This window comes from Crocodylus siamensis, chromosome 2, assembly GCF_052110815.1.
Source record: "Crocodylus siamensis isolate JL-2025a chromosome 2, ASM5211081v1, whole genome shotgun sequence".
In the NCBI taxonomy this organism is placed as follows: Eukaryota; Metazoa; Chordata; order Crocodylia; family Crocodylidae; genus Crocodylus; species Crocodylus siamensis.
The window spans coordinates 189797421-189824725 of record NC_143396.1 but is presented as its reverse complement, the minus strand read 5'-3'; the positions used below and the strand labels follow the sequence as shown (position 1 = coordinate 189824725).

Here is a 27305-nt window from a genome sequence, read left to right as displayed (position 1 = left end):
ATTATCCAAGAATTAACAATGTAGTTAGGAGTTATTTGCCTTAGTAAAGAGGACATAAATATGACAGAATGGTTGGTGCATCAGATGCATGTCCAGGCCCTCCACACAGGTAAGAATGTGTAATCTTTGTGTAAAAAAACCTCAGATCCTTACGTGTTGCCTAATCTAATAATCTACTGGCTGTCTGCTACATTGCTATTCATACCTCCTGTTAGCTTGTACTTAAAGTCTGCAGTTTTAAAAAAGAGTACATTGGAAAATGTTTGCAAGCTTATTAGATAATATAATTTAACAGCTGCTTACACTTCTTTCAACACAGGCATAGTTCATATTTTTCTTCATTTCTGAAAGCTTGTTTTCTGTGCATCCAAGATCAGGATGTGAGGCTTGCGCAATTCCTAATCTGTCAGTGGTTCAGGTTTGCTACCAGCCTCATAGAGTAAAATGGAGGGTTTATTCACTGGTAAGGTGAAGAAATTACCTTTCCAGCAATTATATCCCTCACATTCCTTTCTGATACAACCATTTCTCTCATGTCCATAAAAGGAAAGGGGCAGGAAATTTAAAGTACTAAATGCTTTTGATTCTCTGGAGATGTATCAATGTACATTTTATTCTTCCCTAACAAAATTTACTTTTGTCTTGTCCTTCTTTGCCACAGCATGTCATTATACTCACCATATAAGGTTGTAAGAATGACTTTTGGCCTTTCTTTCCCTGATCAGAGGTGACATATTTGACCTTTAGAGGTTGGGTCTAGCAGTTTCAGAAGGTACCCCTGGTAGCAAATCTATGGAACAACAGTAAGTACCCTTGAAGAAGACCATGAAGATAGCACCCTGGGCTGGAGGAAAAAGGTACTGAAGGAATATTTTTTACCAAGACAAGAGAGAGATGTAAATTACACAGATACTCAGTGAGTTCCTTACCAGAAAGCACTGATCCTCTTACACTGAAAGTTTTTGTCTCCCTTTATCTGAGCTACAGCTATGTAGGTAAAAAGCCTGCAAATATTGTCTAGATTCCCTAACTGAGTAAATAAATAAATAAATATCTTGCTCCAATTTTGTGAGGTATATGTGATGGTTCCCAGGGTACGTATATATTCCAGAGTCTTGCAGCTCTTCCTTGAGTTTTACTAGTATGAGTAAATAAAGCACTCCATGTTATCTGACAATCTGTATTTCAAAGCACCATATGGTCTGAAATAAACTGGATGAAATTCAGTTACGACAAGTGCAAGGGTCCTGCACTTATGACAGAATAAAATGCCACAAATATAAATTGGGAAATGACTAACCAGGCTGCAGTTCTACAGAAAAGAGCTTGAGGGTTGTAGTGGACCATAAGTTGAATGAGAGTCAACAGTGTGCTCTTGCTGCAAAAAAGAACCCTCAAAGTACTGGTTAGGCCTCACCTAGAGTACTGGGTCCAGTTTGGGTTACCACATTTTAAGAAAAGCCTGGGCAAACTAGAAAGAGATCAGAAGAGAGCAACAAAAAAGGAGTAGACCTAGAAAGCATAGCTCACAAGGAAAGGTTGGAAGAACAGGGGTTACTTAGTTAGGAAAAGATGGACAGGAGTTTGAGAAGTCATCAAATACAAAAAAGGGTTGTTGTCAAGATAGTAATAGACTCTCTTCTGCATCTATAGGGAACAGAGCAAGAACTAGTGATCTTGAATTATAAGGGAAAAGTAAGAAGGGAACTTAAGGAAGAAGTTGCTAACTATGACAGTAGTTAAGCACTGGTATGGATTATGTAAAGCAGTTGTAGAATCTCCATCTTTGAAAACTTAAGTGTAGGCTGGACAACTACTTGGCTTGGGACAAATTCCCCTTGAACAAAATTATTTTCCCTTAGACCTCCTGAAGTCCCTTTTATCTCTATTTTTATGATTCTTTATGAACAGAAAATATAGAGTAAATGATCCTCCTTTGTAGGAAAATTACTTGCATATTTGATTTGTGAAAGTAAAATTACTGAGGAAGAAAAAACAAATCAGAAGGGACCACATATTCTACTGCCATAGAGAATGTATACATGGCAGAGTATAAATACATGTCGGCAATCTAATTCACTTATTGAGTACCAATAAAGACACTGTCAGGATCAGTCTTACTCCTTGTACTGGCTTCTAAAAAGTAACCTCAGTAGTTTCTTCAGCATCAGTAGCATGGGATATTAGCATATACAGGCAGTCCTTGACTTGCAGCGTTTCGCACTTACAACGTTTATAAATTGACACCATTTCAACTTTATGATGTCAGTTTTGACTTTACAATGCTTGATACAATGCGACGCCATGCCAGCAAACAAGTTTGTTGCATTGTTCATCTCCCTGGAAAACATCTGTCCAAACTTCCTTGGACACTTTCTTTAAGAAAACAGACAAGACTCCAGAAAAACCTGCAGCCAAGACTCCTGGGAAGACTCCAGCCAAGAACCTTTCAAAAAGTTCACCAAGAGCCTTTCAAAAAGTCCAGCAAAGTCACCTCAAAGAAGTCCTTCCAAATCAATATGATTGCTATTTACAATATAAATACATTAATGTAGCTGTATTACTCATCTATAATTGATCGAGTACAAAATTCTGGGGTATTTTTAGTGAAAATAGAGTATCGGGCCTTGGTTCAGGAACTAATCCCCCATTTATAACATTGTTTCTTATGAGAAAATTGGTTCTGAGTTGCAATGTTTCAACTTAAGACGCGGTTTTCAGGAGCCAATTGTATTGTAAGTCCGAGGACTGCCTGTATATGGCTGAATTTATTTTTTGTGACTGAGCCAATAAGTTTTCATGAAATAGGATAGAAGAGTTAGAATGGCCTCTGAAGTAAGTTAACATTGCCTTTACTGTGGAGTAGGGAGAAATTAAAAGGAAAGCGTTATGTGGATTACACGTAAACTGACTGCTGATGTAAAGATTACACATTCTTGCTATAGAGAGGTAAGAGACAGGTCTACAGCCCAATCTTTTATTGCTGCCACTCCAAAACACAAAAACGAACAATTATCTCAAACAACATAAATTCTTACCTACGCTGGCTGGGGAGACTAAAGAAGGGAGGAGGGTGGGTGGTACACATATGGGCAGCACATCTTAAATTTGCCAAGTTCTCCAGATTTCCCTCCAGCTTCTGCCCTATATTTATAGCTGGCTTATTCTAATACTGATTTTAGTAAAAGTTCTGTGATTGGTTTTATATAAATGTCTTTCACTGAAACTGAGCTGAACTAGTTCTCTGAATGTGGAAGGTGCCATTAAGTTGGGATTTATGTTCCTGTGAAACTTACAGGTCTGGGAGGAAGGATTCCTTATTTCTTTCCTTCATCATTATGGAATACCGCTTGCCACATCCTGTTTTTCTCTTCACCTTAATTTATGATCTTCATTGATATGACTGCTTTGCTTTTACAACTTATCTAAGAATTGTAACAAAAATGTATCTATTATAGCAAAACGGCATCTAATATATTTGGTTACATGAATCTCTACCACTAAAATTTTAAAATAAATTTAAGATGTATTTGGACTATTTAAGATCTTTCCCTATAATGTCTCCTTTCAGGCTCTGTTTAACTCATTTCTGGTTTAGTTGGACACGTGGGGCACCTATACACATGCAGCGAGGTTGGTCCAGCATGGTGTAATTCCAGTGCATCGATTAATCAAGCCTGGTGGAGCATGGCGATTACCAGACTCCAGCATCACTTGTATCAGTTGTCCCTGAACTGAAAAATGATGGTGGCGGCACTTTAATTAAAGCTCATTCCACAAGCTTTAGTTAGTGTCCCACTGTCATTTTTCACCACGGGGACGCTGATACACTTGATGATTCGGATGCTTTAATTAGAGTGGTTGTTGGAGCCACTCTAATTAAAATGCACGCCCCCCCCACACGCCTCCCGGAGCATGTCTATAAATGCCTGTGGATTGCCTCCTTTACTTCACTGACCAAGCTGGTTGTCATATCTGCAAAGGTTCATTCTATGGTCACTCAGAAAAAGGCTTTGGGCCTTCTGCTTAACCACACTTCTGCAGCTTGGCCTACACCCCTTGAAAATGGCCAGGGCTGATACCAAGCCAGACAGCATGCTCCACCAGCTGGCTTTTACTTGGCATGAAAACGTAGCCTTCAGAGCCAATCAAATGTCTGTGCAGCACTTGCTGAAAACTGACAGATCAAGCGATTTCTGCCATGCTGTCTGTTCATCGTGGCCTTAAAACATGCAGAGCCAGTCTACAATTGATCACTCCAGCCTGAGGAAGAAAGCTCAGGCCAGCTCCCTTTGCTAACTGGTACGTAAGAGGAATTACAGTCACGATACCCTTCAGTAATTTGTGCTAGATCGGCTACTGGACCAGGAGATTCACTCTGAGGTCCCTGCTACGTAGACATTACATATTACACAACTAACTGGTTCATCATGCAATAAACTTGATGGGCCACAAATGCCAAGTAAGACCAGCCACAAGTGCAGAGTAATTCTCATACAATTAACTGGTTAGTCACACAATAAATTTAGACCAGCCATGAATGCAACGTAATTAACACAGAATAAAAATGACTCCCTAGCTATAAAGAGGTAACCAGTTAGAAAGTTAGTGCTTAAAAATGTGTAACAACCAGGGATCCTGGTTTTTCGATTAAAAAAAGCCCAGATAAAGAACCCAATTTCTGAATAAAGGAACCCAAAATCCATATTTTTCCATGATTAAAATGAAAAACCACTAATATCTAGATATATAGTGGTGTTTCATTTTGATCATGGAAAAATGTGGATTTTGTGTTACATTTTTTTAAGTCAAATTGGGGCTTTTTTTGTCAGAGAAAACCAGGATCCCTGGTAACTCTATAGCTGGTTTCTATCCAGCTTTAATTTGAATGTGTAGCAAGACCCAGATACTTGGCAAGCAAAGCTCTTTTGTGCAGTTGGCTTTGCACTGTTCAAGACTTTCTGAGAACAGTGATGTTTTTAGAGCTATGTTCCCACACCATGTTTCTTTTTAGGTTTTTTTTAGATGCCCTTTTTCTTACACTGATTATTTAATATAGCAGCTGACAAACCCTCTGCTGCTGAAAGGCTCAAAGGCAATTCAGCAGCGTTGAGGCCCTGCTCACCACTCAGTTGTTTAGGACAAAGGCTAAAGGGCAGACCCTGACTGCCTGGGTGGGGCTCTACATTTGCACCCACTAATTCAGTGTTTCCCTAATTTCTGACAGCCAGGCAACACTTGGTTTTCCGTCTCGCGTGCGCTACTTCGTCGCTCAGCCCGGCCTCAGTTTGACTCCCTCGTGACGTCACCCCCGGGACCAATAAGCGGGGAAGCTCAAGTGACGTCATCAGGGCCGCCCTCCCATCCCCATCCCCATCCCCATCCCTCGCACCAAGCTTCCCGCTGCTGCTGCCGCCTTGATCCACAGGGTTAGTTTAATAAGGGTCGAGCTGTAACGATATGAGCGGCGGCAGCAGCAACACGGGATGGGAGCAGGGTAGACAAAGACTCAGCCCTCCAGAGCCCTCAGCAGGCCGAAGACCGCGGCGAATGATCCGTGACGTCTGAGTTCTCGCGAGATCGGACTCTTCTGAGGGCCCCGCCTCCCTTCGCTCTTTCCCCCCTCAGTCACTTCCGCTCCCCGCTGTTGAATGAAGTCTCGCGAGACCTCTCCTCTCTCTCCTGTCCCGTGTTTGCGGCCGAGATGGTGGGTACCGGTGCCGCTGTGGGACATCCCCTTTCGCCTTCCCGCGCGGTGTACCGTAGCCGGGTGCCTGCGGTCCTGGCCCGGGGGAAGGTGGAGGGGTCTCCTCAGCCGGCCGGGGGCGGGAGCGGTTGGGCCGCCGCTAGCCGGGAGTTGCGCGCATTTCCCCGCTCCTGGCCTGTGCTGCCGCCGTTCTCGCCCTGCTCCTGCTACGTGTCGGAAGGCTTGGAGCCTCCCTCAGAGGCCGGGGGCGGCAGCGGGGCCGGGCCTTAAAAAATGAAGTTATCGTATGAAAATCTCGAAACGATCGTGTCTGCAGAAACATGATGGTACCTTGGGAAACATGCGAAGAATCATTGTCTTATTTACCTCGTATTGTCCCTGTGATCGCCAGTGAGCGAGTGAGAGTTGGGGCTTGGGAGCTGAAGCCTTTCCTTATTTCGAGGCAAGCGGTCATACGAAAGTGCTGGCAGCAAACCCAGAAGTCGGTTAAGGCTGTGACAGTGGTTTGGGTTTTGCATACACTGCGCTGCATCAGTCAGCTGTCTCAGAAATTATTGTGCATTTCGAACACTTTTGCTGTTATTGGTTGTCCATCATATGTGGGTTGAAGTTATCGTACGAATATGATAAATATCATACAGCTGGTAACGGTGTTGGCCCTGGCGAAGCCCAGGCTGGGGGATTTAACTGGGGTAAGCCAGTGCTGCTGCTGGGATCAGAGCTGGAGAGGGGAGGTCTCAGCCCTGCGCTCAGGGTCAGACTGATTGCCCCTAATTTGGGGTCACAAAAGGGATTTTGCCCCATGATCAGATTGATACAGGTTGTGGGGGAGGGGTATTTGCCTTCTGTGCTGGGGAGCAGTCTTCTTCCTGCAGTCCCTTGAGCATATATTGACAACCTTGCAACAGCAAGACGTTGGCTGCCATGGCTCCCACTGCTGTACGTGCCCCAGGTTAGGGTGCTGTGTGTGTGTTGTGTCAGTTGACTAGTTCTGCTAAGAGGTTAGACAATGGGTTTGTACAGGATGGATTGGATAGGGATGATTGTACTTCAGGCAGGGTTTGGACTAGAGTAGAGGTGAGCAAAATACAGCCTGCAAGCTGGCTCTGGCCTGCCAGAGGATTTTATCTGGCCTGTGGCAGCCCAGGCCATGATGTGTGCAGCCAGTCGTGACATCCCTGGGCACACAGCAGGGCTGGGGCAGCACAGTGGATAGACTTCTTGACTGCCCCAGCGGCAGTGGCTCCTTCCAGCTGCTGCTGCTGCCCAGACACTCTGGCCTGTTTCATTGGGCACCCCTAGAGCTGGGGGTACTGGATGGAGTAGGCAAGTGGGATCTTCATGCAGGCTGGCTTGGAACCCACATGGGCAGTGTCCAGGAGCCAGATAGGTGACCAGGGCCAGGATTGTGGGGTGGTAGCAGCATGGGGTTGTATTAGAAACGGATCATAGCTCTGTCTCAGGCCCTGGCCCTATGCTGTCACCCCCCTGCGATCTGTAGCCCCTCCTGCCTGTCCTGCTGCTGGACAGTGCTGCCTGCAGCCTCAACCCAGCTGCCTGCCTCTGTACCCTGTCTGCAGGGGTACCAGGCTGGTCAACATGGAGACCCCACCTACCTGGCTACATCAGTAATCTACCACTTAGAGCAGGGGTTTTCAGCTCTTTTGGATCATTGTGCCCCCAGTGGCCAGACACAGTGCAGGCACTGCCTGCCCAGCTGGAGTGGGAGAGGGGATGGCCCCTGACTGGCTGTGCGCCACTCCCCCCAGCCCAATGTGGAGTACAGCAGCTGCCATGTGCAAGCTTCCCCCTGCCCCTTGCATCTGGCGGGGTGGCACCTGCATGGCAGTGTGGGATGGTGCGTGGCAGCACTCTGTCCCTGCCCACCCACCCACATGTACCCCCTAGGGCCTTCTCAAGTACCCCCAGGGGTATGTGTACCCTTGGTTGACAACCTCTGACTTCTGGTGTTGTGGGGCATCCTGACTCAGCCCACAACAGCTCACCAGAACTCCTTAAGTGTTTTAAAGTGCCAATAATTGCCCACTCCTGTACTAGATGACCTCTGGAGGTCCCTTCCAGCCCCGCTTCTCTATGGTTCTGTGACTTGGTAGGTATTGACCGCAGCAGGAGGTAGAGCTGGGCGCACTGGCTTGGGGCTGATCCATACAGCGTGGCACCTACTCTAGTGCTTCACCCTTCCTGACACTGCTGTTGTCTTCCAGCCTTCTAGACTGAGGAAGACCCGGAAGCTTCGAGGACATGTCAGCCATGGCCATGGCCGTGTGGGTGAGTGTGGGGAATGGTCTCAGGGTTGTTTTGTGTTTGTGTCATGTTATCCTGAGATGTCATGTGTGCTTAATCTAACCCAGTGGTTCTCAACATTTCTGTACTCGAGTCCTACCCTTGCACCTTGGAAAATGCCAGCTTTTAGTTTTCAATTGGTTGTTTGACCACAGAAAAAATCATAGAGCACTTCTTCTGTTGCAAAGAGCTGAGAGAGACCACAACAGGGCAGAATGCTTGTTACAATGGATTCTACACTTGAAATCTCTGGATTTATCGTGTGAGTTGTGTTTGCACACCTAACAGTGCTAACATTGCATGAAAGGACCCTTGAAAGGATGTCACAACACCCTGATTGAGAATCACTGTTCTAAACAGTCCCCCCATGGCAAGAATGCAGTGGAACATTAGAGCTAATAGTTGCTTTAATGGCTTCACGTAAACTCTTCATCTCCAGTTCTTTACCATAGATTGTGGGTATCAAACTCCTAACAGGCCAGGTCCACTCATACCTGCTCACTCATACCATGCCCATTGGGGCCCAGGAGCCCCAAATTCTGTGGCAGACCCTGACCCCTCCCTACCAACTTCCAGTAATCTGATAGCCTGAATGAAAGCACTTTATGGATCAGATCCGAACCGTGGGTTGCATTTTTGACATCTAGTATAGGGGATGCTCATCAGGCTTCTTTTAAATTGGCTGGTATTCATTGGTGTCTGAGGTTCAGATCAAGTGCAACCTAACAGTATGTCTTGCGTAACAGTAATACCAATTTCTTTTTAGGCAAACACAGGAAACATCCTGGAGGCCGTGGTAATGCTGGGGGCATGCACCATCACAGAATTAACTTTGACAAATAGTAAGCTGTACCTTTTTTTTTTTTTCCTTATGTACTTCATGCTATGTCTGTTTCTATCACGTGAATAAAGGTATATAAATACATCTTCTTGCAATGGTATTTGCAGTGCATGAAATTCTATTAACTGTTTACTTATATAACCTTTTATAGTAGAGAGTTGGTTGTCCAGAAAGTCAGTTGCCTTGAAAGTTTTCTATTAACAAAACCAAAAGTTTAGGGTAGGGCATGTGTAGAAGAAACGGGGGCCCTAAATTGAAGCGGTGGGTTTTAAAAAGCACTGCTTCAATTTAGGGCTCATTAAACCCCCATGTCCTACATACACATTGCCACTGAAGTGGTACAGAAGCATTTAGCCCGCTTTAAAGTGTCGTGCACACACGCCTCATTTCATCTACATATGGCCTTAGATATTAGGAAAAACTTTCTCACTTGGAGGGTAATAAAATGCTGGAACAGGTTACCCAGAGAGGTTGTGGAGGTTTTTAAGAGTCAGCTAGACAAAGGCTTGGCTGGGATGATGTAGTTGGGTATGGTCCTGCTTTGAGCAGGTGATTGGACTAGATGACCCCCTGAATTCCTTTCCAACCCTAATTTTCTGTGACTTGTCAAACATGTAGTGATTACCTAGTTGCATGTAGGCATTGTCTGTTGTCCTGGTGTATAATATCTGTTTGCTCTGTTTTCAGTATGTTGTGGTTAATTAGTTACCTGGTTAGTAACAGAGAATCTTGAATCTACATTTTGTGTATAGCAAAATCCCACTGAGTTTGTGAGTTCACAGGATCTGGCTTTTGATCTATATCAGGAAAGATGGAGGAGTTAGGAATTCTATTAAAATCAAGTAGTAAATGCATACCCTTTTAAATGATACAACCTATAGCTGCAGTATAAAGCTCCTTCTTGCATATATGTTTTTTTTTGTTCTAGTTTTAATAGTTACATTATGTTAGGGATGAGAAATTGGACATTCTTTAACTGAGAAATAAAGCTCCATGTTTGGCCTCCTTCAAGAGAGAAATGAAATGATGATAAAGTATACTTTATAAACTGGCCCCTATTTTCATTGCTGTAGGATTTTTGTGGTTTAATTTGTATGCCAATTAGAAACTGAAGGGAATGTAATTGTGATATTGAAAACTTTTCCCTCACAGTCATCCTGGTTATTTTGGGAAGGTTGGTATGAGACATTACCACTTGAAGAAGAATCAACATTTCTGTCCTACTGTCAACTTGGATAAATTGTGGACACTTGTTAGTGAGCAGACAAGACTCACCTATGCAAAAAACCAGGCTGGATTAGCTCCTGTCATTGATGTCGTACACTCAGTAAGTATCTAATTAGACACTAATATTGTTAGTATCCTTCTGTCATAGAAAACGTAAGTTAGTTGCATGTTTGCTCATCTGAAAAAAAACACTGTAAACCAGGGATGGGAATTATTTTGGGCAGAGGCTGCTTACTGAGTTTTGGCAAACCATCGAGGGCTGCATGACAGGCAGCTCAGAGCAGGTTAAAAAATTTAGAAAATTAATATTCTCTCTGGCCCGCAGGCCAGAGAGAATGGCCTGGTGGGCCACATCTGGCCCCCAGGTTGCATTTTGCCCACCCCTACTGTAAACTGTGACTAAGGGAGTTTTTAGAACTTTCAGATGAAAAGGTCTTATGAGTTTGAATGGATGTGCTGCTGCAGCTTTTTGTTTCCATGAGCCCTTGTCTTTTCTGTTGTTTTGAAGTTTGGATTCTTCCCTAGGTCATCTTTTAGAACTGACCAATGTAGTAATGGATCAGCTTTTCTAAAGAAAATTGGAAGGATCTACTTAATTGAAGGTTTTCCTCACTTCTTGCTTGTTTTTGCCTGAGTGGCTCTCTAACATACAAACTAAACTTCTTAATACTTCCTTGTCTGCAGTTGTCTTCCAAGACAAAATTTTCATCATTATTCGCTGGTTAATAGTTCTTTTGATATAGAAACCTTACCCCAAAGAAGGAGGAAAGTGCAACTACCCTTGTTTTAGGAACATTGACTGAGATTTATATTCTGGGATAGAGGAAACTGGGCTTGTTGGTTAGAAATGCCTAATTCTGGATGAAGGAGAAATTATTTTTTCCCTTCTGTGGCCTAGATGACTGCAAGGACCTGACTCATGCACTTACGAAGTTTTCAGCACAAGTTGTTGACTTACTGGTGGCTACAAACAAAATGAGACTGACACTTCCTTAAATGCTAGGGGCCTTAGTAGATATTATTTTTGTCCCATTTTATCTGCTGTTTTAGTGGGACAAAAACCTAGCAACCTAACAGTCAGGCTTATTATCCAACTAATAAAATGGCTGATTTGGCCTGAAAATGGTAGATCTGGAGCAAAAAAATTGCACCAACTTCTTTGTCCTGAGAGAATTTCCCAGGACAGATTTAATCTGGAGCCTGATATTGCTGTCCACCAGCATCACACAGGCCCTTGCTCCCCTCATTGCTCCGTGCCCCCCCCCAAGTCCCCTCAGGGAGAGTAAGAAGTTATTAGGGTGCCCAACTCACTGCCCCTTTCTGCCAAAAAGCTGATTGGACCAAATGAGGAGTGGCCTGAAGTAGGGGGCTGCCTTCTGCAGAGTTTTACTGATTAAGGTTCTTTAGAATTCTTGGCAGGCAGGCACTTTTAAAGTTTCCAGCACAAGTTTTTGACTTGTCAATGGCTACGGATAGAATGAGACTAAGACTGTGACTTCCCTGGCTTATACAAACTTCTCTGGCCCTGTGGGCTGGATGAGGGGTACCAGGCCATTCTGCAGGCCAGATTGGGCCAACAGACTGGCCCCATGCATTGGAGCCAGTGCACAGGGCTGCTGTGGTGTGGGTACCTCATTTAGTGCATGTCCCAGACAAGCCCCTCGTGCTACTTGAGGTGTTGGCACTGGCTCTAGAGCACAGGGCCAGTCTGTGGGCCTGATCTCAACCAGCTCTGGAGCCAGTGCACAGAGCCAGTCATTCGGGCCACTTCATGCAGCTCATGCCTCATGAGCCTGTGATGGTTGCAGTGCCTGTGGCACCAGATTTAGCCCCATAAATTGTGTGTAGTGCACACCAGACCAGCCTCGCGTGCAGGCTGAAACCATGCCATCCTGCATGCAGCACGTAGGGTTGGTCTGAGAGCCATGGGTCATATCTTTAACACCCATGATATAAACTGAATAAGAACAGTTGGGAATAACACATTACCCTGAAATATTTATCAAAGACATGGAAATACATGCAAGATTAGCTAAAACTCTCACCCATTTGTGAGCTGTAATGTTTAATTATATAAGACAGTTTCGTGAAATTTTAAAATAAAAGACGTTTTGCAGCACTTGATGCAGCTTACCTCTTGTGTAATCAGGAGTTAAAAGTATTCTTTGCTTGCTTTGCAATATCCACAATGACCATCAGTCAAGGTTAGATCTTAATTTGAGCAGATTTAAATGGAAATATGGTGAATCTATTCTTTCTGCTGTTAATGACGTTGCATTTGCTGAGACTAGAAATCTGTTTCCTCAGTCAGTTTTCACAGTGGAGCAAGTCCATCTCTTTAGCCATGGTCTGTGCTACAAAGTTTTGTCAGTAGAAAGTGACTTGCTTTCTGTCAGTGGAGTAAAACTACTTTTCAGAGCAGAAGAAGTCTTCTGTTGGCAGAAGGTGCCTACCCTTTACCAGTTGCTACAGTCTCTTTAGTGGCTCATGCTATCCTGCAGTGCATATCACCTTTGACAGTTCTGCCAGAAGACGTAGGGATATGAACATGCCTTGGCAACATCTCTTGAGGCCGCTGGCAACAATTTTGGCAGAAGCAGTCTAGTGTAGCCAAGGCCTTAGTTTTCTTGCTGGTGCAGAACAAAAGATAAACCCAGATGTAGGACCTCTGCAGCTGATGATAAAAAAATCTGTTTAACTTTCCTGTGTCTTTCTAGGGTTATTACAAAGTCTTGGGAAAGGGAAAGCTGCCAAAACAGCCTGTTATTGTGAAAGCAAAATTCTTCAGCAGAAAAGCAGAAGAGAAGATCAAAGAAGTTGGTGGTGCGTGTGTGCTGGTGGCATAAAGCATTTTTGCATTTATTCAGTATTTTGAATAAAGACTCTCTATATAAAAATGTTTCACTTTGATTTACCAGAGCATTCTTATGTGGAATTTGTATGTCCTAGACCAGGGGTAGGCAATGATTTTGGCTAGAGTGCTAAAAAACTCTCAATGTCTACCTTGGAAGGTGCTAGAGTGCCAACATGCCAGAGCCCGGAGCAGCTGTTTGCAGCCTTCCAGCTGCAGCCAACCCATGGACCCCAGTGTGCTTGGAGCAGGGCTTGCAGCCTCCCTGCCTCCTGCTGGGAGTGTCCTGGGCTCCATGACTGGGAGCAGCTGTTTAGAGCCTGGGATGGTGGTGGTATGCCAAGCAAAATGGCCTTGTGTGCCATGCTCAGCATGCATGCTGGGGGTTGCTGACCCCTCTCCTAGACATTCCTCGAGTGTGTTCCTGTCCTCACCTCTCAGTGACTAGTTATTGGGATGGGTAGTTCTTGGCATGGTTCATACTTGCATATATAGGATGGTAACACTGGATAGTTTTGCTTCAGACAATCTATGGTTGTCTTCAGTATGAGAACTGATTTACTTTTATGAGGGGACTAATTGTGTTAGTAGAATTGATTTGGTGAGTCTCTTCAACGATCTTTGGGTAAAACATCTCAGAACTCATTATTGCCTAATGTTCACTAATACTGTTTTGTGGTACACTACAAATCTGAAGGGTGTCCTAGTGGCAGGTGCTTTGTTTTTTGGGTGTTTTTTTCTTTTGTTTGCTCTTTCCCCCAAGCATGCAGTAGAAACCACACTATACGCACAAATATCAACAGTATTTTGGGGGGAGGGGTAATTGGCAATCTTACACTACCTCTACTGGCAGGGCTTTGATGCTTCTTCGGGAACATTAACAGGAATTCAAGCATCATTGCCATCAGGCTGTTGCTTAGACATTCACCATGCCAATGGCATAACTTGCACTCATATGCATGGAGGTATATATAGAGAAGTAACATTTTCTAATAATATTTAGAAATAGAAGCTCAAGGTAGGTGGTGGAGTTCATTCCTTTCTACAGGCAATTCTAGGTTTGCCTAGCAGGGAGCTGTTTGTCTAAAATATCACCAACTTCTGTTGAGCAAAAAGCTAGATTGCAAATGGATTCTGTTGCGTCAATAGCAACTTGTCTGTAATGTACATCTTCATTAACATTTGTTGCAGTAGGAAACTGATGGTCGCTTCCAGTATGACATTCTGGATTATACAATATACAGAATACTTATGTAAAAGAATTACCCATAAATTACTAGCATAGTTAAAGCATTGCAGTTCTGTGTTCTACACTAAAGGAAAGACCTCTGTTTACCCCCAGTTGTGCTAGATTTACCTGTGGTCCTTCAATTGCCTTGTTAAACAGGTATTGCTCCATTTCACAGTGCTGTTATGAGGCTAAAGTCAAGAAGCATGTAAATATCCTCTGACAGACTTAGCATTTACAGGCAGGGCTGTATATATTTAGATAAAACTGGCCTTGTGTGAAATATCACTTCCAAAAGTACTGCAAATGAAATCAAGGGATTTCTCTGTAGACTTGTACTGGCTACGGGGGACGACCTAATCGGCGACCTAGTGATCGATGGGAAGCTGGGTGACAGTGACCACGAGCTGATCACCTTCACCATCCGCCGTAAAGCTGGCACATCAGTCAGCAACACAGAAGTCCTTGACTTCAGAAAAGCCAACTTTGACAAGCTCAAGAGGCTTGTCGGTCAGGCCCTCAGGGACCGTGACCCCAGGGAGATGGGAGTTCAAGAAGAGTGGTTGCTTCTCAAGGAAGCGATCCTCAAATGCACAAGCTAAATCTATTCCAACACAGAGGAAAGGCAGCAAGAAGGCACAGCAGCCCTCCTGGCTCTCCAGGGACCTAGCAGACCTCCTGCAGCTAAAAAGGAAAGCCTACAAAGGATGGAGGACGGGATTCACCTCCAAGGAGGATTATTCTGCGCTGGTCCGGTCCTGCAGGGAGCAAACCAGGAAAGCCAAGGCTGCAACTGAACTCCAACTAGCTTCAAGCATCAAGGACAGCAAAAAGTCCTTTTTCAGATACGTGGGGAGCCGGAGGAAAAGCAAGGGCAACGTTGGACCCCTGCTAAACCAGATGGGGTAACTGACACCCAGGAAAAAGCCGACCTATTAAATAGGTACTTTGCGTCAGTCTTTCATCAGTCCCCTGCCTGCTATGGGACAGGGAGATCAGTCCCCTACCCTCCATAAATGCTGACCTTGTGAAGGAACATCTTGAGAAGCTGGATACCTTCAAGTCAGCTGGCCCTGACAATCTGCACCCCAGGGTACTCAAGGAGCTGGTGAGCGTCATAGCCCAGCCCCTGCCACAGATCTTTGAAAACTCCTGCTCTGGTGTAGTGCCCGAAGACTGGAAGGCCAATGTGGTGCCGATCTTCAAGAAAGGGAGGAGAGTGTATCCGGCTAACTACAGGCCCATTAGCCTGACTTCTATCCTGGGGAAGATCTTAGAAAAGTTTATTAAGGAGGCCATCCTTGATGGACTGGCCCAGGCTAACATCCTAAGGGGTAGCCAGCACGGGTTTGTTGCGGGTAGGTCTTGTTTGACCGATCTCATTTCCTTCTATGACCAGGTGATCTATCACCTGGACGAGGGAGAAGAGATTGATGTCATATATCTTGACTTCAAAAAAGCTTTTGATCTGGTATCCCATGATCACCTCTTGGCCAAACTGGCCAGTTGTGGCCTTGGCTCCACCACGATCCGCTGGCTGGGAAACTGGCTCTGTGGTCGGACCCAGAGGGTTGTGATTGATGGCAGTCACTCATCGTGGTGCCCTGTGACCAGTGGGGTCCCTCAAGGCTCTGTCCTTGGACCCATACTGTTCAACATCTTCATTAATGATGTGGACATTGGAGTCAGGAGTGGACTGGCCAAGTTCGCCGACGACACCAAACTTTGGGGCAAAGCAGCCACGCCAGAAGATAGGCGGGTGATCCAGGCTGACCGGGACAAGCTCAGCAAATGGGCGGATGAGAACCTGATGGTGTTTAACACCAAAAAATGAAGGGTCTCCACCTTGGGAGGAAAAACCTGCAGCATCCTTATAGGTTGGGCAGTGCTACATTGGATAGCACTACAGAAGAAAGAGACTTGGGGGTCATCATTGACCACAAGATGAACATGAGCCTGCAATGCGATGCTGCGGCTAATAAAGCGACCAAAACGCTGGCTTGCATCCATAGATGCTTCTCGAGCAAATCCCGGGACGTCATTCTCCCCTTGTACTCGGCCTTGGTGAGGCCACAGCTGGAGTACTGCATCCAGTTTTGGGCTCAATTCAAAAAGGACGTGGAGAAGCTTGAGAGAGTCCAGAGGAGAGCCACGCGCATGATCAGAGGTCAGGAAAACAGATCTTACGATGACAGGCTGAGAGACATGGGACTCTTTAGCCTGGAAAAGTGCAGGCTCGGAGCTGATCTGATGGCCACCTATAAGTTTATCAGGGGTGACCACCAGGATCTAGGGGAACGTTTGTTCACCAGAGCGCCCCAAGGGATGACGAGGTCGAACGGTCATAAACTCCTGCATGACCGTTTCAGGCTGGACGTAAGGAAGAATTTCTCTACTGTCCGAGCCCCCAAGGTCTGGAACAGTCTGCCAGCGGAGGTGGTTCAAGCACCTACATTGAACACCTTCAAGGGTAAATTGGATGCTTATCTTCCTGGGATCCTATGACCCTAGCTGACTTCCTGCCCTTTGGGCAGGGGACTGGACTTGATGATCTCCCAAGGTCCCTTCCAGCCCTGATGTCTATGAAATCTATGACTTTACCAAAGTTTGCCTTGTTTGCATTATCTTTGCAGCCTGCGCTTAAGCATTTTTCACTGTAGGCCAAAACTTCAGTGAAGATTTTATTTATGGACTGCCTGCTTTTAAGTGATGCCAATATAGATTTTAGCAGTAAATGCAACTGAAAATACATTAACTTGCAAGGACAGCAGGTTGCAAAGTAGGCAGAGGTTTGTACATACAAACCTTGAAGCCTGCAGGGCGTTGGCTTATGAAAGAAAATGGGTAATTCTAAAGCAGGGAGATGCATGCAGATGTCAGTAATAGCCTTTTGGAGGTGATTTAAATCCTCAGAGGGCCTAAAGCCTCAAATTCAAGTCCATTTAATGCCCTCTAAAATGAGTAATTGTTAAATTGTGCACTTTAATGTGGGGGGACTGACACTTGGTTATATAACTTTGGTCAAAGCTGTCCCAAAGCAGTAACTTAGTTTTGGTTTTGAGCTATACTTCTGGTATAGCTTAGCTCTTAAGGAACAACTTTATTTTTTAATGTCAAGCTTAGGTGAGTTTAATTCTATCCTGCCTACTATATCATCACAAGGATTTCCAAATCCTTGAGAGTTGATTCAGGAGGTAAAACTGCTGACTTTCCATCTGCTAACTCCCAGAAGGCAAATGCAGCATTCAACCCAACTGTCTGAAGACAAGAGACGTTGCACACTAGGTCTCTTTTATCTAATTGTTGGGTTCCATTATGATAAAAACACTTTTTTCTCCATAGTATAGCTCCCATTAAACTGCTTCATTGATGAAAGCACAGGTTATCCTGCACTAGAACAGGTGTAGCACATATGCCACAGGTTGACCACAAGTAGCATGGGCAGCCTGTGTACATGGCAGTCTGCGGAGATGACAGGGAACAGAAAGCAGCAAATCAGGCAGGACAAAAGGGGAGTGTGTGGGTCTATTTTATGATACACCTGTCAAAAAAGGTTGGCCCCCACTGGCTTAGAAATCTTCTATCCTGCATCTTGTCCCTAAGTGCCTGTTCAGATGCATCTTCCAGTTTTAACTATGGGAAAAACAGCTGTAAGGCAAAGCAGTGGAAACTTGGGTCTAGATACCTTTCCCATTCTTGCTGTTTTTCTTATCAAGTGACTGATTTCAGAGCTTTAATTCTATGGGATAATTTACTGAAAGGGAGATTTGCTGATAAAAGGGGGGGGCGGAAAGAGCTTTCTTAGTAACAGAAATAGTGCATTGATGGACAAAAACTTGGATGTAATTGGGTTCATTAAAAAAAAAAATCTTGAATATTTGATTTACTGCTAACCCCTCCCCCTGCCACTTCACCAGCATGTCATCATTTGTTTTTGCTGGAAAGTGTCTCCCATTCCCTTTTTATGCAAACACAAGAAGTTAAGACTGTAGCCCTATCCAGGGTTTTTTTTTTGTTTTAAATTAATTAAAGCAGCCACAGGACTACTTTTGTGAAAGACCACAACTAAGAGTGTCTGTGTACTTCAAGGTACAAAGCCACCACTTGTCCTTTGTACTAACAACTTCTATCAACTGTCTCATGACAGCAAAGGTAAGCATTTTAGCTCTTTAAGTTATGGAAGGCTTCCAGGTTAATATCTTAAAAGCAAGATAGTGACTTAAAGCCTTCTAGAAAATAGATCACAGAAATAACTGGCATCCACCATCTCAGAGAATGTGGTTTAGAAGAGTCAGGGTTAAATTTCCTGGCAGGCATGGCGTAAGTTAGCTTTGCACCTTTCCCAAATATCAGTGATCCCTTTCCTGTGCCTGATTTGTTGCTCTGCTTTTTTTTACTTCCTGCCTTATGTTACTGCCTGTTCCCTTTCTGATCTGTGAGTCACACTGAGGCTGCCTGCAGCACTTGTGCTACATGTAGGCCAACCTCAGGATAGAATAAAATCATCACTTGAACTGTAAATGTTACCAACCTGGTGGCTGACTAGTTTATAAGAAACAGTCAGTGAATAGATTGGCAATTATTCTGTGAGTACTCTAGCACACCTTAACCACAGGCAAGGATTAGATGTGACTCTAGTCTCACTTGCATAAACAGATATACTGACCCCCAACACCTGTAGGATTTGAAAGTAGCTTGCACAAAGCACTGATTTGTTGTAGTCTCTTTATTCAAACTTGAATATAAAAAGCCTTCTATGCCACTAGCACACAGGCTCCACCTGCTTCTTTGATCTTCTCCTCTGCTCTCCTGCTGAAGAACTTTGCCTTCACAATTACAGGCTGTTTGGGCAGCTTCCCCTTGCCCAGGACTTTGTAATAACCCTAGAAAGAGAACAGTCAATTTTAGTTGTCACACAAAACTATATTCCTATACTAGCTCCATAACCTTTTAATCCCATTAAGTGGATACACAAATTAAACACTCACTTGCATTTCCCAAAATTAAAATTAGTACTTGGTTATGCATCTCAAATTTTAATATTCTCAAATCAGTATTTTTATTAACCTGTATCTACAGGTTTTCTAAGCATCTTAATTTCAGATGTGTACATAATGGATTCCACAGTCCACAAGGAAGGTGAAATCCCAGTGTTACCTTCCAAGTTGATTTCTTACCAGACTAATTTTTGGAGGCATAGTTTTTGACAACCTAAAACAGATTAAATATTTCTGATAAGCTACTGTAATCCAGTTCAGCACTGGTACTGGAGAGCTCATAGCTTAAAGCTTCCATCTGCAGGTTATTTAACTTCCCAGTTGTCAAGAGATCTGTCTCCTTAGTGTTGGAAGAATCATTCATGAAATAAGCTAGAGGAATTGCTTTGTAAATTAACACATTCCAACACCTGATCTAGATTTCTGAAAAGGAATCTTCAAGTGACTATTATACCTTCATATAGTTTGTACTGCCTTCCTACATTAAACTGATTTAAGGTACAAGTTCCTCTTATAAAAGCATGTAACTGATCTGGTGACCAACTGAGGCATGAAATGCAACAGTCAGTGAATAAAGACCAGTAGTTTTTCTCCGAGAACTATAGCACAACAAGACAACGAGAGATGTCAGGATGTGACTCTAGTCTCGACTTTTGTACTAACTTCCCAGAGTAGGCTGAAAAGACTTGGGGTAAGAGTTCTCTTTAAAAATGAAAGAAATGATTCCTCCCACTGACCTCTTAGAGAAAAGTCATCTACAAAACTGCTAATGAGGGGGAGCATAGGCAGAATAGTGTTGGAGGGGAGACATCCTACAGTAAGACTGAATCAACATAAATGGCACCTTTTAAAAACAGCCCAGGAGCTAAGGTGTAAAGCATGTGAACTGGATGCTCAATTAAGTAATATTAGACTAGTTTAAAAATAAACCAGACTGAAATTGTACATGAGGAGCATTAGTTTATCATAGATAGTGCTGAAAATGGATTGATCTGCTAAAATCTGTGTTACGACTACAAAAACCCCACGGGCAAAAAAAATTAAAAGCAGCAGCAATACAACCTTAATCCAAACCCCAGGAAAGTACACTTACCGAGCGTACAACATCTATGACGGGAGCTAATCCAGCTTGGTTTTTTGCATAATTGAGTCTGGTCTGTTCACTAACAAGTGTCCACAATTTATCCAGATTAACAGTGGGACAGAAGTTCTGGTTCTTCTTCAAGTGGTAATGCCTCATACCAACTTTTCCAAAATAACCAGGGTGACTAAAGAGAAAAGTTTTAAGAGATCTTATTTATGTGTTTGTTCTTAAAAGGGATCAGCTACAATAAATGCATAAACAATGCCCTATTTTTTTTGAGCAGTTGAAGTTCTTTATATTTTTAAATTAAAGTGCCTGCCATGAATGATTTAATCTAAATCCAAATGCTGGAATTGCCGTTATTCTCACTAGCCTTCCAAAAAAGCAAATCCACATTATAGAAAAGGAAGTGGAAGTGATCTGACAGTAAAATACTGCAATGAAGTGAAATTGGCTGTTGTAGTAATATCATGGTTCACTAACAATTGCACTTCCCATCTGCGGAGGTTTCTGAGTGTTTGCTTTCTGAAGCAGAGTTCCCATCCTCTCTGAAATGGGAGTTTTGGCCTAACTCTGCAACCTCTTTACCCCCAATTATTTTTTAGTTGACTTCTAGGCTGTTACTAACCCGGTGACTGACTGAGCTACTGATCAAGAACAGTCAGTGAATAAAGATCAGTTGTTACTCTCTGAGTACACTAACACACCATGACCACAGGTAGTGTCTAGATGTGACTCTAGCCTCGGCAACTTAACAGAAGATTACTATGTTCTTCCCCAAGAAGATTACCATGTTCAAGCCTGTTTAAGACTCACATTTGCTTTTGTGCCTATCTACAATAGATGGCACAGAGCTGAGTGTTACCAGTGCCTTACAAACATCTTAATCAACATCTAAAGGGCCCGATATGTCAAAAGTTCTGAAATGTGTGTTTTCAAAATACTACAAGAACCAGTTTAATCACACCAAGATGCACACACAAGACCAGCACAGGCCTAACTAACATTGGTTTGATACGCTGATGCCAGTCACATAATGGATCCCTGATGTAGCTGCCTGTACTGGGTCAAGATGAGAGACTACAAACAGGGGCATGCTGCCAGTATGCCAGGGAGGTTCGTGTGTGGCAGTGGTTCTTGAGCTTTTTTCTTTTTTTAGGCTCAGAGAAAGGAACATGCTGTAGTTTCCACTCATTTTTTTGAGCTCAGACAATAATAATTGGGAGCAGTTCCTTTGGTTGCAAAGGAAGTCAGAAAGCCCACAGGAGGGCAAAATGGTTTTTGACACTGTGAATTCCTATCTGAAATCTCTGGATCTATTTTGGGAACCATGTCTGTATCTTCAATGGTGCTACTATTGTATTAACTCCTCTGAGGGCCAGTGGGCATGTAGCCTCCTCCCCCCCACTCATTTTGAACCTTTGACTCTTGCTCCCACCCATTTTGTCTCTCTTTGTCCCCAGTTCTGCTTCCATGTACCCAACAGCCCCTGTATTAACAGTGAGGACAAACTGTTGCTCAGTGGGTGGAAAGCCAGTGTTCCCGATACACGTCAAACAGGCCTGTGTCCCACAGTGCAAACTCCCGGGGACTGTCAGGCCATTTTCCTGCCCCCTGTCCATTCACATCTCCAAGAAGTTTCACTGGGCAGTGTCCACTGGCTCCCTGAAGCCCTCACTGCCTGGCACACTCTCCTCAGTGTCCACCCTGGGGGCACTCGTCTTGACGGAGCTTACTATTTGTCGAAGTTGATGCGGTGGTGGTGCATGCCGCCCGCATTGCCGCGGCCGCCGGGGTGCTTGCGGTGCTTGCCTGCAGCGGGGGGAGACGGCATGGGGTCAGCAGCCTGACACCTTCCCCTTCCCTCCCTCTTTTCACCTCTGCCATCCTCCCCCCCCCCGCCCCGCACTCACCCACGCGGCCGTGGCCGTGGCTGACGTGCCCGCGCAGCTTCCGCGTCTTCCTGAGGCGGGACGGCTACGGGGAGGACACAGCCCGTGAGCGGCACCGCCGGGGCGATCTCCCCTCCCCCCGCGCAACCCCCCGGCGCCTCCCCCCTGCTCCGGCCTGCCGAGCGACATCAGCCGAATGAACCGCCGCCGCGCCCGGCACCCCTCCTCCCCGGCCCAGCGCGCCCCGACTCGGCCACGCCGCAGCTCACCATGCTGGCTGCGTCTCGGTAAAGGGGGAAGGGAGGGAGCGGGCTCTCGCGAGATCTCCTCAAAGGGGAGGGAAAGTCTCGCGAAATCCTCTAGCAAAGCCGGGCACCAATGGAAAGGGAGGGGAACGGAATCTCGCGAGATCGCCTCACAAGGAGGTGGGGTTGGGTGCAGTGTTAGGCGTAGGAAGAAGATTCCCCCGGGGGGAAGGAGGGGCGCTCAGGAGAAAGAGAGCGGAGCGGAGTCTTACGAGATCTCACCACGGGTGAATCTCGCGAGATCTCTCAAGGTGAGGGGTGTGTCATAGTAAAGAGGAGGGAACGGAATCTCGCGAGATCCCTTAACGCGGATGTCAAGGGAAGGGGATGGAGTAGAATCTCGCGAAATCTCCTCACAAGGCGGGGTGAGAAGGGACGGGAGAGGAATCTCGCGAGACTTAGATGAGTCTGGGATGGGTTCAGGTTTTGTGCCAGTGCCCATCTGTGATCATCGCTGGCCGGGGCCGATACGGAGGTGCGCGCTCCTCTTCCCCCGCCCGCAGCGTGTGGGGCAGCGGGGCGCAAGAAGTTCCTCGCAGGGTGGGACTCTGGCGGCCTGCGAGGGAGGAGCCACGGTTTCCCACATTTTTCTTTAAAGAAGAATCCCTTTTTAAAGTTTGTTTGCGACCCTTTCATGTATTCGTGTGCCCCACTTTTGCATTGCGATTTGTGGGTTGAGAAATGTAGGGTCTAGCCCACATGCTACTCGCCCCGGGGGCTGCATGCCCAGCGAGCCACAGTTGGCACACCCCAGGGCACAGGGGTCCCGGGTGTGGGCTGCTCGTGGTGCCCCAACCAACTCCCCTGTGCTAGCTGTAGTGCTGGGTTCAGCCTGCATCCTGTGGGCAGTACCCACCCTGAGGTAGTGCTGGGGGCTAATAGATAGTATGTGGGCTGGTCCCAGTGCTGCAGCTGCTTCACAGGGTGTGTACCCTGCAGACCGGCTCAAGGATGTTCATTTGGGAGTTGGGCACCCCTGCATTATACAAATCTATGGTGTGACCTGCCCACCTCTTGAATGCTGTGTGCCGGCCTGATTTCTGCATCTCCCAGAGGATGTAGTAGAATTAGAAAAGTTACAGAGAGGAGCATCCAAAATGATCATGGATCTGGAGCAGCTGCCATACCAGGAGAGACTTTAAAAAGCCAGGATTATTCAGTTTAAAAGGAGAAGACTGAGAGGAGATATGAAAAGAGGTCTATAAAATGAAGGATGTAGACCAAGTGAATAGGGAACTTTATGTACCAAGTCCCAGTGGGACTAGGGGACGTCCACTGAAACTAGTGGGAGACAGGTTAAATACTAACAAGGAAAAATATGCAACACGAAGTTAACTTGTAGAACTCATTGTCCCCAGAGGTGGTAGAGCAGATGTGGCTAGATTCAAAACAGGACTAGACTAATTCATTGATCATAGATCCATTAATAGCTAGCTGTTAAAACACAAACACGTTTCCTCAGGCATCTTTAAACCGATGATGTTGCATGCCAGGGAGAGCATGATTCTCTGTATGCCCTTTCTGTAAATCATCCACTCCTGCCACTGTTAGAGTTAGGCTACTGGGCTAGATTACCCAGTATGGCACTTCTTCCATTGTTTGGCTAACACTGACTGCTCACATGGCTCCTAAGCCAGTCAGCAGTAGACATCACTGGTACAAGTGGAGCAATAGAAATGTTCACTGTCCATGGGCTCTTCCAGAACTATTTTACTTAGCTATTAACCAAGCTTATTCAACCTGTCTTGTTCAAATGAGATCTTAATCCTTGCTACTTTTTGTGATTTGGGTAAAGGCTAAAGTGAAGACATGTTGTGGAAATGGACACTAATGATTTTTCAGGAACTTGGGCAGGATAGACCAGAACCACATTTGGATACTGATAGGTGGACTAGGGTATGGTTGCTAGTGTTTAATGGCCCTAGCAGATTAGTGAAAGATGATTACTTTTACCAAGTATTAGTGTTTAAAAATGAAGGTTTTTTAACAGGTTAGGTTTTAGTGAAACATTACCTTTAATTACGTCTAATATAATATGATATTTTGCAAGTAACTTATAACATTTCCCATCAACTGTTGATAGCATCCTTTAATACTCACTGCTCAGTACAAATACTTGTGAGGGAAACAGCACAGAAATGGCTGCTAAAATATGTTGATAGTTTTATTTCTGCTGTGTTAAATTTTAAAGGCTGTTTGTAAATATTTTGAAGGAACTGCATGTAGCATTTTTCAGTGCATTTCTTGGAGGGTCTGTTAACCAAATTGGGGTGTTTGTAGAAGGGGAGTGGAGCAGGGGAGCCTACAAATTATGTAACTCCCATCACTTTCATTAGGTTGTAGTTCAAAATCCTGGTTGTGTAGCATGCTCCACAATTGCCAGAGTGACCCTTTAAAGCTCTTTGCAGCATCAGGGTCTAATTATTTTTTAAGATGTTCCGTGAAACTGGCCTCATGTCACATCCTTGCCTTTCTTCTGAAGATCTAGTGAAGACTGCTCTAAGGTATCTGCTAAAAATAAAGGCAAAAAATGAATTGGGTCCCAAGCTTTGGTTGGGCCTCAGCTTGCATTTAAAATGGAAAAGCCATACATTTAAGACATAAAGGTTATAACTAATAAAATAAAACTTCTTTTTCTTGGTTTATATTCACCCCGTGGAGTTCCTGGATAAGAACTTAGATAACTTTATAAGGATTTTATTCATACAATACAGCTTCTGATTCAAATAGAATCAGACCTGAGGCATCAAATGTATACTGCGGTCTTGCCAGTTCTGTGAAAAAAGAATTCTTTCTGCCATGTCATATTTCTGGTGCACTACATCAGGTACACTGATTGTTTTTCACTTTCCTTGGAAGTTGTTGGAGAAGGGAGACCAGCTGTCCCAGCTGCCAGCGGAGGATTTGGGATTGAGAGTATGGTCGGGAGTAGAAAGGCGAGAAAGGTTTATGGACTTAACGAGAACATGACTATGTGTAGTATACTAAGACAGATAATGACAGACAATAATAATTAGCATTGTCATACATCAGAGGGGACTGCCAATAAGTTGCCAAGTTTCTCTTTCCACAAAGCTCAGCGAAGCCAGGTGTCTCCAATCAGCGCTGTCTGAAAGGTACCAGGAAGGACCCTGGTATTCAGTCTTTGGGCTCCTTGAGGTCTGCGGGCCTACTGATCCAGGTCAAAAGCTAATTAATCCCTTTCACAGAGCTGCATCTTCCTTCTGAATGATTTCTGGATGTTTCAGCCAATTTATAACTTCTGAACTGTGCTGATAAGTTACAGCTGTTCAGATTCTTTTTACTTCAACTGTCCTTAGACTGACTAATAGCAGTACAAGCCTTGCATTCCTCTGATAAGGTTAATTTTAACTGTGCCACAGGGCCTTACTACTTCAAGGCTTTGCTAAATTTACTAGGCCTTATTTCATACAGGGCCTTACTACATCTTGAACTTTAATTAGGCTCTTAGCAACAACATATAGCTTAATATCTAAACAAATGACAGAAAAACACTTGGTCTAATCTTCATAGAACCTTCAGCAAGCACCCTTATCACACAGACATAATTTTCAGCTGTCACACCAGCAGAAGAGAGAGAATTTACTAGGTTCTTAGTGATCATCTTCACAATTTGATACACTTTGTGTTCTCTGCTCCTTAGGGTTTGAAAGTGGGATACTAAAATGATCCCACAGCTACTTAATGCACTGGCAGACCCATGGGTTGATCCCAGCACATGGGACTGGGTGGGAGCAGCAGAGGACCCAGAACCCAATTTCAGCAAATGGGGCTGGGAGATGGTGGCCTGGTGCTCCAGGGCCTGACCCTAGTAGGCAGAGGCAGCATGAGGCCCAACCTGAGTGGGTAAAGGCAACACAGGGCCCAAGGGCCTAATCCTGGCATGTGGGACTGGGTGGAGGTAGCACAGGGCTCTGGAGTCCAATCCTGACACATGGGCCCAGTTCAGCTTGTGGACATGCCCTGTGTTACTCATCTGACCCCCAGAGCCAAAAGATTGATAGTCATTGGTGTGAAATAGCAGAACTGAAGCCCTTGACAACTCTAGTCACTGCTAATGTTGCATTTATCAACAAATATGGCAAGATAAATATTACAACATGCATAGTGCTCACACTAACTCCACACTTTTAATACACAGAAGATGAAGTCAAAGTATCATTTAGCAGCAAGGCATGGAAGAGATGAACAGAGAATATCATCTCATTTAGATTAAAGTTCCTTCCTTGAAAGTACAGAGGTGTTCTGGTTATGATAATATATGCATTATTTTTATTTATCTTAGGTTTATTTAGACCTCCCTGGAAGTTTTAATATACTGGGATATGTTTTAGCTGTCCAGTGTACTTGAAATATTTTTCAGCTGAAGTACTGGTATACCGATGCTTCATTTTCCAAGGATCTTCATTCTGGCCCCCATTTTCTCAAGGTGTCAAAACAATATAGTAACTTAAGAACTGAGTACTCCTAGTACAGGGGTGGGCAATTATTTTGGCTACAGAGCCACTTTGGGAATTTTGGTAAGCTGGGGGTGAGGGGAAGAGGGAGGAAAGTGCTGATCTGGCATGGGAGGGAAGGGGCAAGGGGCAATTGAGTCTCTCCAGCCTGGGCCTGTCTGCCCCACAGCCACCACTGGTGGCTAGACTCTTCATGGAGACCAGCTGGGACTCCTGTAGGCAGGGCATGCTTGGCAGGGTAGATGGGATGGGACTGTGGGTGGCTGGGAAGCAGCATCCGGGAGTGGAACAGGTGGGCAGGGGTCAGAGCTGGGATTGCAGGGCAGTCCAGCTTGGGACAGAACCACAATTCACTGTGCATGGCAGGAGTGCCTGGGCAGTGGGGACAGGC

General features: G+C 44.8%; 3 protein-coding genes and 3 non-coding genes across 11 annotated transcripts in view; 2 read left to right on the top strand and 4 right to left on the bottom strand.

Moving 5' to 3' along the window:
- The first annotated feature begins 6008 nt into the window (after positions 1-6008).
- Positions 6009-12980, top strand: LOC149871508 (large ribosomal subunit protein uL15-like). The gene is made up of 5 exons (XM_090032664.1): positions 6009-6033; positions 7933-7996; positions 8778-8853; positions 10005-10179; positions 12797-12980. The coding sequence occupies exons 1-5, from the start codon at positions 6028-6030 to the stop codon at positions 12923-12925; spliced, it is 450 nt and encodes a 149-aa protein (XP_089888790.1). The 5' UTR covers positions 6009-6027; the 3' UTR covers positions 12926-12980.
- Positions 12981-18676: 5696 nt separating this feature from the next.
- On the bottom strand, positions 18677-18803 carry LOC149871507 (small nucleolar RNA SNORA3/SNORA45 family). The gene has a single exon (XR_016440897.1). It is a non-coding gene; the product is annotated as a small nucleolar RNA SNORA3/SNORA45 family (small nucleolar RNA).
- A 66-nt stretch (positions 18804-18869) lies between these two features.
- Positions 18870-22494, bottom strand: RPL27A (ribosomal protein L27a). Its single transcript, XM_090032665.1, has 5 exons — positions 22401-22494; positions 22153-22216; positions 21976-22051; positions 20249-20423; positions 18870-19041 (listed from the first exon to the last, which is right to left on the bottom strand). Exons 1-5 carry the CDS (start codon positions 22401-22403, stop codon positions 18913-18915), a joined length of 447 nt encoding a protein of 148 aa, XP_089888791.1. The 5' UTR covers positions 22404-22494; the 3' UTR covers positions 18870-18912.
- Positions 19675-19806, bottom strand: LOC149871506 (small nucleolar RNA SNORA3/SNORA45 family). The gene has a single exon (XR_016440896.1). It is a non-coding gene; the product is annotated as a small nucleolar RNA SNORA3/SNORA45 family (small nucleolar RNA).
- On the bottom strand, positions 20855-20987 carry LOC149871505 (small nucleolar RNA SNORA3/SNORA45 family). The gene has a single exon (XR_016440899.1). It is a non-coding gene; the product is annotated as a small nucleolar RNA SNORA3/SNORA45 family (small nucleolar RNA).
- A 72-nt stretch (positions 22495-22566) lies between the features above and the next one.
- TRIM66 (tripartite motif containing 66) overlaps positions 22567-27305 on the top strand; it is a 92733-nt gene continuing 87994 nt past the window's right edge. For 5 of the 6 annotated variants that reach the window (XM_090032658.1, XM_090032659.1, XM_090032656.1 and 2 more), the window contains exon 1: positions 22567-22687. The gene's annotated coding sequence lies outside the window, so the exon portion shown is untranslated. Of the gene's footprint in view, positions 22688-22728; positions 22802-27305 lie in introns of those variants that run through there. The other variant, XM_090032655.1, reaches the window with a different exon arrangement.

Coding starts and splice junctions, on each gene's coding strand:
- LOC149871508 (XM_090032664.1), top strand. Junction 8,854..10,004: donor AGAATTAACTTTGACAAATA/GTAAGCTGTACC, acceptor TTTCCCTCACAG/TCATCCTGGTTATTTTGGGA. Junction 10,180..12,796: donor TCATTGATGTCGTACACTCA/GTAAGTATCTAA, acceptor GTGTCTTTCTAG/GGTTATTACAAAGTCTTGGG.
- RPL27A (XM_090032665.1), bottom strand. Junction 22,052..22,152: donor CCACGGCCACGGCCGCGTGG/GTGAGTGCGGGG, acceptor CCCCCGCTGCAG/GCAAGCACCGCAAGCACCCC. Junction 20,424..21,975: donor CGCATCAACTTCGACAAATA/GTAAGCTCCGTC, acceptor TTTTCTCTTTAG/TCACCCTGGTTATTTTGGAA.